General features: G+C 42.5%; 1 protein-coding gene across 1 annotated transcript in view; it reads left to right on the top strand.

Annotated features, from left to right (window-relative positions):
- Positions 1-2,161, top strand: part of LOC133343202 (uncharacterized) — a 47,946-nt gene extending 45,785 nt beyond the window's left edge. The window contains exon 3 of the mRNA XM_061552637.1: positions 1,392-2,161. Within this exon, the coding sequence (XP_061408621.1) occupies positions 1,392-2,023 (632 nt within the window). The 3' untranslated portion in view covers positions 2,024-2,161. The remainder of the gene's footprint in view (positions 1-1,391) is intronic.
- The last annotated feature ends 12,947 nt before the right edge of the window (positions 2,162-15,108 follow it).

The following is a 15,108-nucleotide window of genomic DNA, read 5'->3' on the forward strand; positions in this document are numbered from 1 at the left end:
CAGAGCCACACAGCTGCTGCCGTGCGTATAGCGCCCAGACACCCTGCACCTGGATGGAGCTGGGCCTGCGTCTCGGGACCCTGCACCTGGAGCCTTCTGAAGCGTGAGTTGCCGCCTCCCTGTGGCTGACGTCTGAGTTGGATCCCGAGCGGAGTGACGCGTCGATGCTGGATGTGCATGAATGAATGGCAGAGTAGGGGAGAACGTGTGAAGTTCGGCACAGGGGTTTTCATGTTGATGTCGAGAGGTTTTGTTTAGCCCCTTGTCGTCCTTCAAGCCCCAATGATGCGCTCTGTGTGACCAGGGACAGCTGATCAAGACCCCGTGTCCGTAGCGAGTAAATCCTTTGATTATAAACCAGGCGAGAGCTGTGAAGAGACTCGGGCGCACACTCTGGGCTCTCAAGGCGGGCGGGCGAGCGTGGGGAGGCGAGATTCACTTGGGGTTTGGACAGCAAGGGGTAGGGGAGGTGGGGGTAAGGTGAGAGGGGAAGAGGTAGGAGAGGGGGGAGTGGAGGACGGTGAGCTGGGAGCGAGGTAGGTGAGAGCGTCGCGATGGGAGCGAGATGAGAGGGGAGATGTGTTAGGTAGAGAATGGGTCTCTTAATGTTCACTCGCTGGGATTTTCACAACGGGATTTCACAATAGAGTTACGCGTCGCGTGGAAGACGCCACCGTTTCGTTAGTAATTCGTGCTTTGAGTCGTATTTTGCTGTTCGAAAAGAACAAAACACGTTACCAGTAACTTCCAATGGTTTTTAATGATTTACGCAGCTGGATATTGTTGGTTTGGCGACGTTTCACTTCGCTTGAATCCATTTCTGGTTGCTGTGTGTACAGGGTGCAGGCCTTTTGTCAATCTAATGCTGGGTGGGGAGGGGTGCATGAGCGTAACTTGACCATACTTCTCCGCTGAGTTCCTTTTTGTGGGGTTTTAAAGCTTTTAAGCGGCTAGGATGAGTTGATTTGATAATATACCACGGTATTTGTCGTAGATAAATCGTGTGTTGTTGTATTTTAGCGTAAAATTCTTAATTTCGTCGTGAAAAGGCAATGGTAATGCCAAATTCCAGCAATTAACAGTGCCCCTGTTGGATTAAATTACAGGGTTTGCTTTACCTTTGTCATTGTTATCAATTGTGGCAGATTTTTACCGCTATTCCGCCAAAAGAAATGGCTTACAGGCTGCAATATATGGAAAAACCGTTGTAAATGCATTGATTTGCAGGAAATTTACGATTTGAATGGGAATATCAATGGAACAGCGCCCCCTAGTATAGAACAGTGCCCCCTAGGGGTAGAACAGCGCCCTCTAGTGGTCGAAAGTGTTTCATTGTCATGCAATAAAATAAATTAATGTATTCCCTTTTCTGTGCTTGCCCTCTCTCCTAGGTCTCTCCTCTACTGCTGGTCCACGTTTCCTCCATGTCTGCGTGGGACTGCATTTCCCCCTCCAACAAGCTCTGGATGCACTCCACCTGCCTGTTCACACACAGAGAGACAGAGACACGTGTAATACAGCAACACATACTACATTTTATTCACCACTCACCTTTTCCGGGGCTCGAACTCAGCACTCTTACATTACCGGGTTTCAGTCTCATCGCCGTGAGCCACGCGTCTTCACGCATATACATCGGGCTCCGCGTCGTGTAGTGATTGCACTGCGCGCACATGACTCTATAAGTACAGGTGGTGACGTCATCACCTATTTTGTAAATCAGCAAAAATCAAATGCGGGATTTGAACCCGGACCAGCCAATTCAAAGACCGGCAATATACCCATTACACCACACGGGATCACGAGTGTTAGACATGTTCCAGTGATTACATCATCGACTTTTTTGTTTGAAACGTTGTTTCAGTTGCATATTTTGAAATGTCTTATAAAAAAAACTGTAATTAAACAGTTTTCATTGCGTTTTATATTTGATTTTTCGACAAAAATCATTTTAAAAAGTGGCCACCGAACGGTGCTGACGTCACAGTGTCCCACGTGGTTCAATGATACACATTCTCGATGATGCCATGGCGGAATCTTGAATAAAAAAAATAGCAAAAATAAAAGCCTGGATTTGAACTTGGCTCTTCTAGCTTGAGAGGCAGACATGCTCTCCGTTATCCCACAACCGCTGAATGACGTGCATTGACTTATGGTCATTACATTATTGTTTTTACTTTGCATTAAAAAACACATTAAACCATCCTCCCCTGTCAGCTTTTGATCTATGTGCATTTTTAACGACGTGACTTACAGGTGCGCACGCATCCTGATTGGTCACCGTAGAGTTCTGCATGCAGCCAGTGCCACTTTTGCGTTTTAATCGTTGAGAGAACACGTATCAGCTGCTGCCGTTTTAATTGCTCATCTCTGTACGGTGGGATCTTCGCCAAAGCTGCCTCCAGGCGGGGGCGATGGAAGGGCGGAATGTTGTTAATCTTTGAAATAAAACTGAACTTCGATGTTTACCAACGAGAAACCCACAGAGTTTTGAGCAGAGGCCACCTGTGTGTGTGTACGTTGTATAAATTAAGGTCTCCAAGTCGTCTCGGCCATTGTCACTGTCACCACCGCTTCATTTTTTCAACGGTTTTATTTATTTTTTGCCAGAACCACGAGCCGTTCGCACGATGAACACAACACCACACGGCAAGGCCGTAATTATAATATTCAAATATGCTCAAATTGCCCCCCCCCCCAATATATTGCTATAAAATAGATTTCTGTTTTTATGATTGTGGTTATGATTGTACTTTATAAATCCCTAATCTCTGCCATTACATACAATGAAACAAGAAAAGGTAAAAAAGAAAAAAACAGAGCAATGTAATACAAAAGACATTATTGTAAAAAAAATCTGTCCCATGTGTTAGTGAATTTTTTTATATTTTAGGCAGGAAATGGCAGGAAATTCGTTTTAAATTTAGATTTTTTTTTCTGGGGGGGGGACCCCCAGACCCCCTGGAAGATTTGGTCCCCCCCAATGTTGACTCCATGGCTACGGCCTTGCCCCACGGGGTGTACCTATGCTGGCAGCCTGTGAGTATAATACTGGGGGAAACCCATCATGAATGAGCTAAATTGTGAATTAATGGAAATTTTAATTCAAACAAAAAAAAACCTCCTATTAACTGTGTGATAATGTCAGGTAAGAGGATGTGATTGCTGTGGGGTACAGGGTACCACGACTATTAGTCATGATCACAGATACCATGAATAATGTATTCCACGGTACGGTGTAGTTCCTCTCAGCCGCAAGGGCCACTTGACAGTGAGTGCAGATAGCGGTGAAGTTGAGGGCATCCTCAGCACCGAGAGGCATCATCGTCGTTATCATCACCCTCCATCTTGCATCTATTCCCATCGTCCATCATCATCATCATCACCATCGTCCAGTGTCATTGTTTTTTATCATCCACCATCTCCATTCTGCCACATCCTGCAGCTATCAGCAACCAGCGCCCCCACCCCTGAAGAATCCCATGGTGTACGTGCGGGTAGAGGAGACTGCCTGCCGCATAGCTGCCACATAGCTGCCAGTCTCTCCGGGTTTTGCTCCAACGCCCGTTGTTCCCACGCCCAAATAAACCGTACCAGCAACAGTGTGATAGGCCACGGCAGTGGAGCTGATTAATTATAATCTCGCAATGATAGTGGTGACGTGGCATCAACAGCAGCAGCTGTGATTACTAATGAATTGCAGCAATGATGCTCATTACCTTCATCCGTCGTCATCAGCATCATCATCAGCATCTCTATGGGCTGCAATCGTCGCGTATAATGGGATGAATTTAGCGCCTCGCTGTAAGCAGCCACAGATAAATGCTGCACAACAATGGGATACATTTGCCACCCTCCCGTGGTTACTTATAATGCCTCGTCTTCTTAGCCATCACATTGTGGATAATAGGAAGGCCACTCAGCGGACAACATAAACAATGTGGCTCGACTTGACCGAGCAGATATTAGGAGTGATGGATAGGAGGCAAGTAAATCAGAGGAGTTTCGATGTAATGGTGTAGAATACCAACATTTAATCACTATTCTTACGTCAATACCTTACAGGAATGCATTTAAAAACTGAAAATATGGTCTCGAGTCAACCAACGTATGCAATTGCATAAGAAAATGCATTGTTAAGCTTCTCATAAACATATAAACTGCGTGTATTGTACAGTCATTGTCTTCATGCATATGCACAAAATTAGTTTGAGAAATTACAGAGGAAGAATAATACAATGCTAATATAAACACAACGGGTTTTTTCTCTTGCATTTCAAATGTAATGTCCTATTCATGTTCATTTTCCTGGCGCAAATTCATGCAAGTAATAAGAAGCATTTTTTTCACGAAATATTTTTTGTGATATTTTTGAGTATTGTGTAAAAAACTTTTTCTTATTCTTTACAATCGCCTCCCTGTCGCTACCCTCTCTACATTTCGTAGATTTTCAGGTTTGAATGGCTTTTGAAGATTACTAGAAATAAGAGGTATCATACAAAGATATTAATTGTGTGCGAACAAAGCACATTTATCATCCGTAACCACCCCATCTAGAATTTCTGTGGCTTTCCGTTTCTACTTCCAACTCTCTGAGGAAGAGAATCAGGCGATGGTTGTATTTGTCTGCTCAGATTATGGGACCACCTCTTTGTTGGGAATGTTCGGCTTCACAATGACAAGGCTGCTATTTTAACCTTCTGCCAGCGGTCAACCTCGGCTCCCATCATCCCTTCAGAGTTGATAACATCCATATCATTTTGTGGTTGGCTGATCGAGAGACTGTCTTTGGGGTTATAGGAGTTCAGAATGTTTCCCCATCAGCTCAGAGCTGTCCACACAGAGGTGGGACTCATACGAGTCATGAAAACACCTTGGATCGTATGTGTTTTAGGTGAATAAAATAAAACATTATAAACTATGTTTAGTAAATAAAACGTAGGTTTTTTTTCTTCTTTCAGATATCAACTTTGTATACATTTCGATTTAAAGCTTTCGTGACTGCAGGGATTCATCTTCTTGGTTCTTTCGGTAAAGTCACGTAGAATGGAAATAATAAAATAATAAAAATAAAACATAATAACATAATTATATTAATTTATTATTATTTTAAGCTTTCTTTTTATTATTTTATTATTTCCATTCTACGTGACTTTACCGAAAAAACCAAGAAGATGAACTTTGTATACCTTACAAGGAATGGATTTCAAATCTATCACGAAAAACGTGCACGGTGCACACGCCGTTTGTGACAACGCAGCGCACACAATTCAATGTGCTGCATTCGCAGCAGTCGGCTACATGCTGATAGGATGACAAATATGAGTGTCAACATGTTTGCTCATTTTGTTTGCTGCTGGCCAGCCATGCAAATCGTATCGTGTCTGCTGGAGATCACAAAATGGCTGCAGAAAAATGCATCGCCTTCAGTTTTTTCTCCAAGCACTTACTCGTCATGTATAGACGACGTTTCATGCTGTGCCCCAATTCGTGCCAATCGCAGTGACGGCAGCAACGTCGAAGGTGCGTCACTCTCCAACAATGCATCCGATACTGAACGTAAGACTTGTTTTTCCCTTGAATGTGTTATTTGTTTAAAGTCTTTGTCAACAAACGTAATTTTCGATTTAAAGCTTTCGTGACTGCAGGGATTCATCTTCTTGGTTCTTTCGGTAAAGTCACGTAGAAGGGAAGTAATAAAATAATAAAAATAAAACATAATAAAATAATTATCACGACGTTTCGGCCACAACGCAAGCAGCCGTCCTCAGGTGAAGACCAGGTCTGTCGGGGAGACAGCGTCAGACAAAGCACATTTATAGTCAGACGCTGTCTCCCCGACAGACCTGGTCTTCACCTGAGGACGGCTGCTTGCGTTGTGACCGAAGCGTCGTGATAATTATTTTATTATGTTTTATTCTTATTATTGTATTACTTCCCTTCGACGTGACTTTACCGAAAGAACCAAGAAGAAGAAAAAAACAAACGTAATGTTGGTTCTCCTAAAATGAAGCAATGAAAAGCGATACGGAACATTTTTTTTTAATCTCCCGTTTCTAGGCGACTCTGCTCTTAGGTGTACAACGGTTTTTGCAAGGTTCATGTTTTTGTAATATCTTACAAAAACATTTCAGGCATGTGCAGATTCCAAGTAAATAGTTTATGTGCGGTTAGCTTAACGAGATTTTAAATATGCCCACTATTCCTCTCCTAGGTTTACACACAACCAGACTGATTTGCCAATACACTAAACAATACCTAAACAATAACCAGCAAAGTCATCTCCTAAATAAATCATGGTTTAACACAACAAATAGGCAATAATACAACATATTACAAAGCACGTTATACAGTGTAAAAAAAACAAGCTGCATTTATAATAGCGATTCCTATAAATGAGTGACCTTTTATACTAAATTTATGAAAATGTATTGCAAAGAGATTTAAATGTATGTTTTTTTAAAGCAGTATGAATGCATTACCATTTTTTTGCAGATTAGATTCCAAAATGATAGTTCAAATTCATATATGGATGCATAATCTTTTTGAAGTAGCAATTAAGGTCACTATTGCAGTTATATTCAGTTTTGCTAATGTATATAAAAAAAATTCAACGTTGAGGACGTTATAACAAGGGTCATCAATACCACATCGCTTTAGTGGTATTGCCTAATGTGTATGTGTAGAGAGCATGAAACCGCTGAACTTGGTAGATATGGGATCCTTCAGCTGCCATCATCAACTGTGAAATTAGATCTGATTCACCCTCCCCAAGCTGGAATCAAATTCGGCACCAAAGAGGTACACGGAAATTATTTATGTTATGGGCTTTCACTTTATTGAGCCACCCAGCTGCTGAAAATAAATAAGTAGATAAGCAAATAAATGCCCCAGCAAAATGTTTTCTTCACACATTAACGGTACTGAATTGCTTCCTTCTTTCTCATATTTACACAGAGCGATTCGTTTTCCAACCGACTATTTGCCGACCGGTCCTTGCGATGATTGCAAGTTAATAGCGTGGCTGGAATTAAATGTAGCCATGGCCTGGTCTTGGGGTTTGATCTAAAAATCAGCATAGTGGACCCTTTCCAAAAAAAGGCACACATTACTAGGCTGTGTGCCCGAGTGCTGTCGCGTAAAATAGTGATACAACACCCAAATTCAAAGTCAGATCCCCTATACTGCATGGGTAATTGCAGTGCCGACTGCTTATTTTCGCTCTCCTGAGCCTAAGGTAAGGTGCACATAATATACTCCATTCTGCCAGAATCAGAATCTCATTTTTTCCTGAGTCTCAAACAGCGCTTTTTGTTGTTAGAAATGTGGATTAATATTGGCTTGCGCAGTATTATCCGCGAAAAGAATACTAGATGTTTTTGATTAGGGCACCACATTTTTAGGCAATACATTTTCTATATTTTTACTTCTACGCCTCAAGCTACTGTATGCGGTGCATAGTGAACACAGTATGAAACATTTATGACCTCTGACTTGAGTGCACAATGAGACAAATAAAATAGAGTTGTGCAAGAACAAACACGAGAGGTGAGCTCATACATTCATTTCCTCTGTTGTTTTCGCGAAAAGCAATCGAGGCTATTTTTGATGGCGGCGCCCGAAATGGGAGTTACCTAACAGGTCCACGATCTTGGCTTTTTAGATGAGACGTGTAAAAATCTCCGTCAATTGATGCCACAAGCGTATGTTCATAACGTCGAGGTTGAGTGTGCTTAGAGGAGAAGTGAACACCGCGATGAATGTGACATTTGTTTGTTGAATTCATAATACTCAATCATCACCATCAACAGTCAAAATCAATCCCACTGCTGCTGGATGGAGGCCTCCGGGGCATCGTCGTCATCCCTCGCCAATGCTGAATACTTTTATCAAAACAAAATAAAGCTATGGACATTTCTTCTCTCGGCTCACATCGTCAATGGGGGGGGGGGCAGGCATATTTGCATACAGGATGGCAAGACAAACGTCACGTGTGCAACCGCAAAGCCGTGAGCTCTTGCACTGACGCACTGCCACGTGCCCGTTATGTTGGAGGTTGTTGTCCCCCAGCCGCGCACCTCCAAGTAGCCGCGGTTGGCGACGTACGGTGCGAAAAAAGTTCAACGTACATGCGTAACATCGTGGCATAGTAACTTGATTTAAAAGGCATCCGTGGCAGCAGCCTGTAAGGGGTGCAAGCGCTCACATCCTGTGCAACGAGATGATCGCGAAAGACAAGCGACAAGGCTCGAACATGCTCGAATACATCAAGATCACGTGTTTCTAAATAGATATACGGAATTTACCATCAAACTTTAAATGCTCGACATTTATTGAAAACAGGGTTATAAATCATATGCACACATTCTCAGTGTTAATTCACATGTTGCTTGCCTTATCCTAAACATATTAGGGCGTACAATTCTCTATGTTCAATGCATAACAGCATCATCAGCCTTGAACAATTTACTGTTGGATGAAGACCTCCCCAAGTCTGTTAGCATCTCTTAAAGTCTTGTGATGCAACAATCCATAATAATAATAATAACTTAGGACAATTTGTTAATTTAGCTAAAGGCTCTCCAACAAAGGTAAGCCACGTTTCACGGGGATAATCTAGAGCATAACAATAGGTTTTAACCTTTATGGAAATAAAACAGTTGTGTCAAGATGTTAACACGCCAAACAGAATCCTTATTCAAGGAATCCTGTCTGCATTAACCACACACGGTACTTGCGGTGAACAAGCAAACAAACGACATGCTCTGATAATATATGGATTGTCTTTAAAACTGATTGAAACTGATTGGTCCACACCAGAGACATAAAGTTTGTTTTTTTAACATCTTGACACAGCAATTTTATTACCAGAAAGGCTAAAACCTATTGTTATATTCTAATGCTGGCAAGAAAGGTCCCTTATTATAACCTAGAGTAGTTTCACCATATGATGCACTGAACCACAGTGTCGAAGACAACACCAGAATGTACATCGGTGCGACATTTACATTTTACGTTCAAACAACAAAACACGACCACCGCCGCTCAATGCGTGGGGGCTGGCAAAAAAACCCGAAAAGGATGAGACGAATTGCCTTGAGCACGAGGAGCATTGCAGCCGCTTTCGTGATTCGCCAATGCAACCCCGAGATAAGTTCGCTGTGACCTACCGAGTCACGTAGGCGAGGTCATGTGTCCGTGCCGTTGAACGCCGTCGTGTCGTTCTGTACAGCCTACGCAGTACGGGTACCGCAGACACAGAAGCACGTGTTGACAAAATCAGAGAACGTTATTTACACGTTTCACAGGTTTCGCTTGCCCCGGTGGGGAAGTTGTTTTTTTTTGGCCGAGCACAAACGAATCTCTCTGGCGACAGTGCAGCAAAAGTTTCCGAACCTCCCCCATCAGCTCCGTGTCCACCCAGCATTGTGGATGGGCAACCGCAACAAGCGGTAGTTCGGATCGGCAGGTCGCGCGCATGCGGTAGGGTAAAGTGCGGCTACTGCCACCACCATCCGAGACATCTGGCAAGTGCGAGAAAAGAGGGCGTCAAATTGCCCTCTGGAGCTCCCTCGAGTGGAGGGCAGCGTCCCCCAGAGGTCGCAACCGGGTACCCGATACCCGTACCCTACCCGATACCCGTACCCTACCCGATACCCGGGTACCCGTTTGCGACCCTGGTGTGGCCGGGTACGGGTACGGGTAGACCGTGAGTCACTGGTGAGTAACTGTTTGTCACTCATTTCCCAACGTCTTGTCTCTTCTCACAATTCAAGTTCTTAGAATCAACCCACCCGCGACTGCAACATGGCTTCATCCCAGAGGTCGCAATCAGGTACCCGATACCCGTACCCTACCCGTACCCAGCCGGGTACGGGAGAAGCGGCGTGGAGCAAACACATTGCAGGCCTGCGTCTTGAACCCGCTCCAATTTTACGGCTCGGAAAATACTGCGACGTGTACATGGAGCTGACAGTGACGGGTACCATGCGGACACCTAAGATTGTCCCATGCAATTTAATTCACAAGCAGTGTGAACTATTGTTGATTGCAGAGTCATCTACAGCATTTCTTCGCGAACCCCCCATCGTAGACAAGCCAGGAAATCACATCACACTGCCCTCAGTGAGCGTTATTCCAGGATACCATGTGACTTTTGCGGTTAGCTTATGTTGGGATGAACTGTGGTTTACTGGTGACGTCCGAAGTAGAAAGAAACGAGCATGGTTTAATGTTAATGTGATGACAATGTTAATTCAGAGAGATTTGAGCATGGCCTTTTAATGTTAGGTTCCGTGCTTAATAAAAACAAAAAAACTAGGCAGTGTTCTAACGGTGCTCAACAGCTTTTATAAGTATCACTGTGCTCAAGGCTGCGAATGCAACTCGCCTATAATCTCCAATAATAAAAGGTGCGTAATAATGTATGAATCATAGCATGAAAATAATTAAAGATTACCTAGGGCGAATATGTCTAAACACCTTTAAGACCATTGCAATACGTGGATGTCTGCGAGATGTTTTTTTTTTTAAATAAAGTGCTATTAAATTTACACAAGCTTAGAAAATGTACCACCAAAATGCACCTTCTGGCAATCAAACGCATACAGTATCATCCGCCAACTACACATACTTGTGCAATAAAAATATGAATCAAACAAGACAGTTTTTCTAAATTATAATTTTTTCTTAGATGTAAATAAATGAAGTCAAGCGTTTAATGGCGAGTAAGTTTACTGTTTTGCAAAAGATGAATCTCATTTAGGTGAGAATCCGAGAAGGCCTACTCTTTTTTTTTTGCAGCATGTGTCATTAACTAATTTCCTCTTTTGAAAAGGACAAGAGCGACATCGCCGGCTCATTTTAAATGGGACGATGCAGCCCAAATGTGATTGCACACCGTGAGAAAACGAGGTGCGGATGTAATTATAGCGCATAAAATCAGCATGCTGGAAAAACTAATGACAATTTCTTTTCGTGCAATTTGCATGAGCGCATGTGCCAGCATCCGTTTAAAATATCATCTTTAAAAAAAAATCCATTCGCTTCGTAAATCGTAAACAAGGCAACAATGTCACACTTGTGCATAAAAGAAAATCAATATGAAAATCATTTCAGTCCTCAGCTTCCTGATGGTAATCAGGACATCTATCAGAGAGTCGGTCGATAGTTGCCATTGACTGTGTGGCCTTGGACACGGGTGAAATTACACATTGTTCAATCAGTAAGAAGCGATCTTTTTATTCCCAACAAGTCCCCCACTGATACCGTTGCGCGCGCGTGAATGGATATAATAGTTGCTTTGTACACTGCGAGGTGGCTTCGTGTACTCTGGGGTATGCAGTAACCCGGACAAATCAGCACCCGAAGGCTGACATTCAAAACAATAATAAGCACTTGAGGCAATCCAGTTGCACTGCTAATTCATGCATGCACAGCGATCGCTGTACGTAAATTATTTTGCATTTTAATGATCCCGTGTGAAGAATTACTATCGAAAAATAAGTGCTAAACGTAATTCTATATCGAGCTATTTTATTGATTGTAATTGTTATAATTAAAAATGTTTATACAAGTACTATATTTAACGGTTATGGACCATATATAGTGAACCCCTGTATCGTTCTTCAAACAGAGGTGGATGAGTAGCAACACTAAATAAGCTAACATATATCATAATTGTTTTTTTACCCTTCTATCTGGCAACAAAACTGACACCTTTTTACAAGGAGTCATGTTTGCATAGACCGCAATACCTGCAGTCATAATACAAACAAAATACATAACTCTGATAATGTGCACTATCCTTGAAGTTGATTGGTCCACACCCGAGACAGCTTTCCTTAGAGCCTAGTCTCACATGGGTTGGACCACATTATCAGAGTTATGTCTTTTGTTTGTATTATGACTGCAGGTATTGCGGTCTATGCAAACATGACTCCTTGTAAAAAGGTGTCAGTTTTGTTGCCAGATAGAAGGGTAAAAAAAACAATTATCATATTTTTACTGGCAAATGAGGTTCCCATAGTCTAACATATATCTTGAATCTCTCTCATGACTCGCAGATCGCCACATTGCCACTTAGCTCCTAAACATGTTGCCATACGCAAGAACATAATTCATCGTTTACATATTATAGACATGTAAAACATTGGCAATAAGGCACAGGGGTTGGGTCTTTGAAATACCGTAGAAAGTTCAACATGTGCACGAGGGACTGAAAATCCGCAGAGCGACTCACGACCTCGATGTGTGAAGAAAATATTTAACTAGCAACAAAATCAATTTCGTGAGCAGTTGAGATTGTGACCATTAAGTGGGTCACAATACAAACCTGTGCATTCACAGGATGTGCGTGTGCCTATCAGCTAGTGCGTGGCCTATAGAATATGTTATAAAGGGGCCCTAAATAAAGAAATAAACACAAATGTCTTACTTGCATAGTAAAGTAATTGTATTTTTTCCATCTTCTATACAGCCAGATAATACAACAAATCGCTCACCTTAAACACCCAGTCGTTCATACAAGTTGAAGGCGGTATAGTACTATAGTAATAGAGCAAGTGCAGAATCACTGAAACGAAATTGATAGCTTGAAAGCATTAAGCGCCTTTGAAAGTGCGGGGTCCCGAGCTTGCGATATTTTTGCCTCTAGGATAATCCGGCACTGGTGCCCATGAGCAACTGCACGCATGCACTCTGATTTGTGTTCACGTGTACACAGTAACACCCCGGTGTACGTCGGGGATGCGTTCCTGAAGTGGAGAAAGGACGATGATGACGACGATGACGACGACGACGATGATGATGCCGTCAACAAACGCAAGTGTGGGTCTGATGCGACGCAAACCGGGTAGCGTTGTTAATAATAAAGTGACGTCGAACTTGCGAAACGACATAAAAGGGGATACGTAAATCAGGGTGTTACGTGTGTACGCATGCAGAATTAACAACAACAAAAACTCGAGCCGCTCGTCAATAGCAATGCCTCAAAATAAAAATAAAATGTTGTCAGGTGACGTGTCGGCAAATGACGCTGTGAGAAAGAGTCATTGCCAGTATTGTCACCCAATTTACGTTTTCGTTTTAAGGCCTTTGTTATTGACGAATGTGTCGAGTGTTTGGCAAAATATATACCCAAGTATTTGAAAGTTAAGACCGTATAGAACACGAATATAAGTTTGCGTTAAACCCTGCTGAATCTGTTCAAATGCCATCCAAAGTGCGCAAAGCCTGCCAGCTTGGTGAGGACTGCATTAGGTACTAATTTGCCAAGGTTTAGGCTAAATGTCATAGTCCTAACTGTGACACCCAAAGCTCAAACGTTAACAAGTTCCAATCTGATTTGAGTTGGAATAATGAGGTCTTGGCAAACACCTTCACTCGATACATCGCGCCGGGGGCCATTGCGATTCCAGTGGAGTGCCGCAGTCGAGCCGAGCCGAACGTTTGACCACGATGGCCACCACATCATTCAGGGGGATTAAGAACAATCAGGCAACAGATCTCAGCCCTCGTGTCACCCGCAATCGAACGTCCCTCACGTGTTTACACATCGATACGTCAAGATGACGCCTGCGGGGCATGACAGAGGCACGCCGTGATCACGAGCTTCATTAAGAACAAGAGATATTAAAAAGAGAGCGCGCCCACACCACGAGCGTTATTTTGGAACACGACTCCGTGTGCATCAATCTTGTAAATGACTTAATTTTGGATATGCAAATGGGAAATAATTAGTGTCAATTATAAGCTACATTTGGCATACATTAACATGTAAATTCAAACCTTCACTTGGCAGGCCATAAAATACCAAAATTCTCATTTGTATACGTATTAATTTAATCTTCATAAGCTATATGCATGAAAGCTATTTGTAAAATAATTATTCCACATGTGCAGCCATTTGTTTTAGTCATACTGGTGTACATTTTAAATTGTCAAATTATGCTATTTTATTTACACTATTCGAGGCCTATTTCTCTCACCTATGACTGATTGATACTGCTCAAGGCTAACAGCCACACATGTTAAAGTTATGTTATATGTTAATATAGATTGCTAATTGTAATAAACGCACTGAGTGTAATTTGTCTAACAAACTCATTGGATCCGCAAGAATATTTCTATGACCTTGCATTAGCATCTTTGGCCACTTAATTTTGAAAGTTGTTTTCCACGTGGAAGGAATCTGAAAAAAATCCCAACTGAGAACAGCTGATGCTTAAAGTAAACAAAACAAAAACCCTCAAAACATTAATCAATACCACTGTGGCCTTAACATTAAATAGATAAAAATCAGCGATGATTTTGGCAAAGACCCTTGTGCTACGAATAAGGGACATTGTCGCTGATTATGTTTTTGTTGTGTTTTTGTTTTAAGGCCACAGTGTGATTGATGAATGTGTAGAGTCGTTATTGGTAATTGTGCTTGTGCACCACTGCAAGAACGGCGTCTTGCCAAATCGTTGTTTTCGAATGCTATAAATGGGTTCACAAAAAAAAAAACATTTTCTTTACTGTCATCCTGTGGCCACCTTGCAGTTCAATAGTTCCAGAGTACGCGATCCGACACCATGGATTCTATCATAGGAGTGCTATAATGTTACAACTGTGCGTTACCATGCCTGGCCAATTTCCCAAAATAAGGTTCGCCGACATGAATATGTTTCGCAATTATATCAGCTGCAAGAGTAGATGGCGTTTATTAATACATTATGCATTTCCGTGTGAGACGTGATATTGCAAACGCATTTGTGTATTTAATCCCAGCGAGTGAATGTACCCAAAGCATGCATCTTTGTATGCGTGTGTGTTGTGGTAGTATGTCCAACACCAGTGATGATTATCTCAATCGGTCATGGGCCTCTCCTAGGTCGACTCAACCTCAAATAAGGTGTAGTGTGTAAACATTGCCACTGGGGAGACAAAGTCGGCCGGGCATTGTGCTGGCCACCCCCCCCCCCCCCTTCGTGTGCCGTGCCAACCTTCATAGGTGCTCACTACACCTGCCCCAACAGTCTGTTACAGGCTACACGGGGGATCTTTGTCTTTGTTCTGTACACACAAGTGTGCTAGTGGCATGTGCCCTCTATCCGGCCAATAAAA

This window comes from Lethenteron reissneri, chromosome 17 (genome assembly GCF_015708825.2).
Source record: "Lethenteron reissneri isolate LAM-NWPU_2019-01 chromosome 17, ASM1570882v1, whole genome shotgun sequence".
Classification (NCBI taxonomy): Eukaryota; Metazoa; Chordata; class Hyperoartia; order Petromyzontiformes; family Petromyzontidae; genus Lethenteron; species Lethenteron reissneri.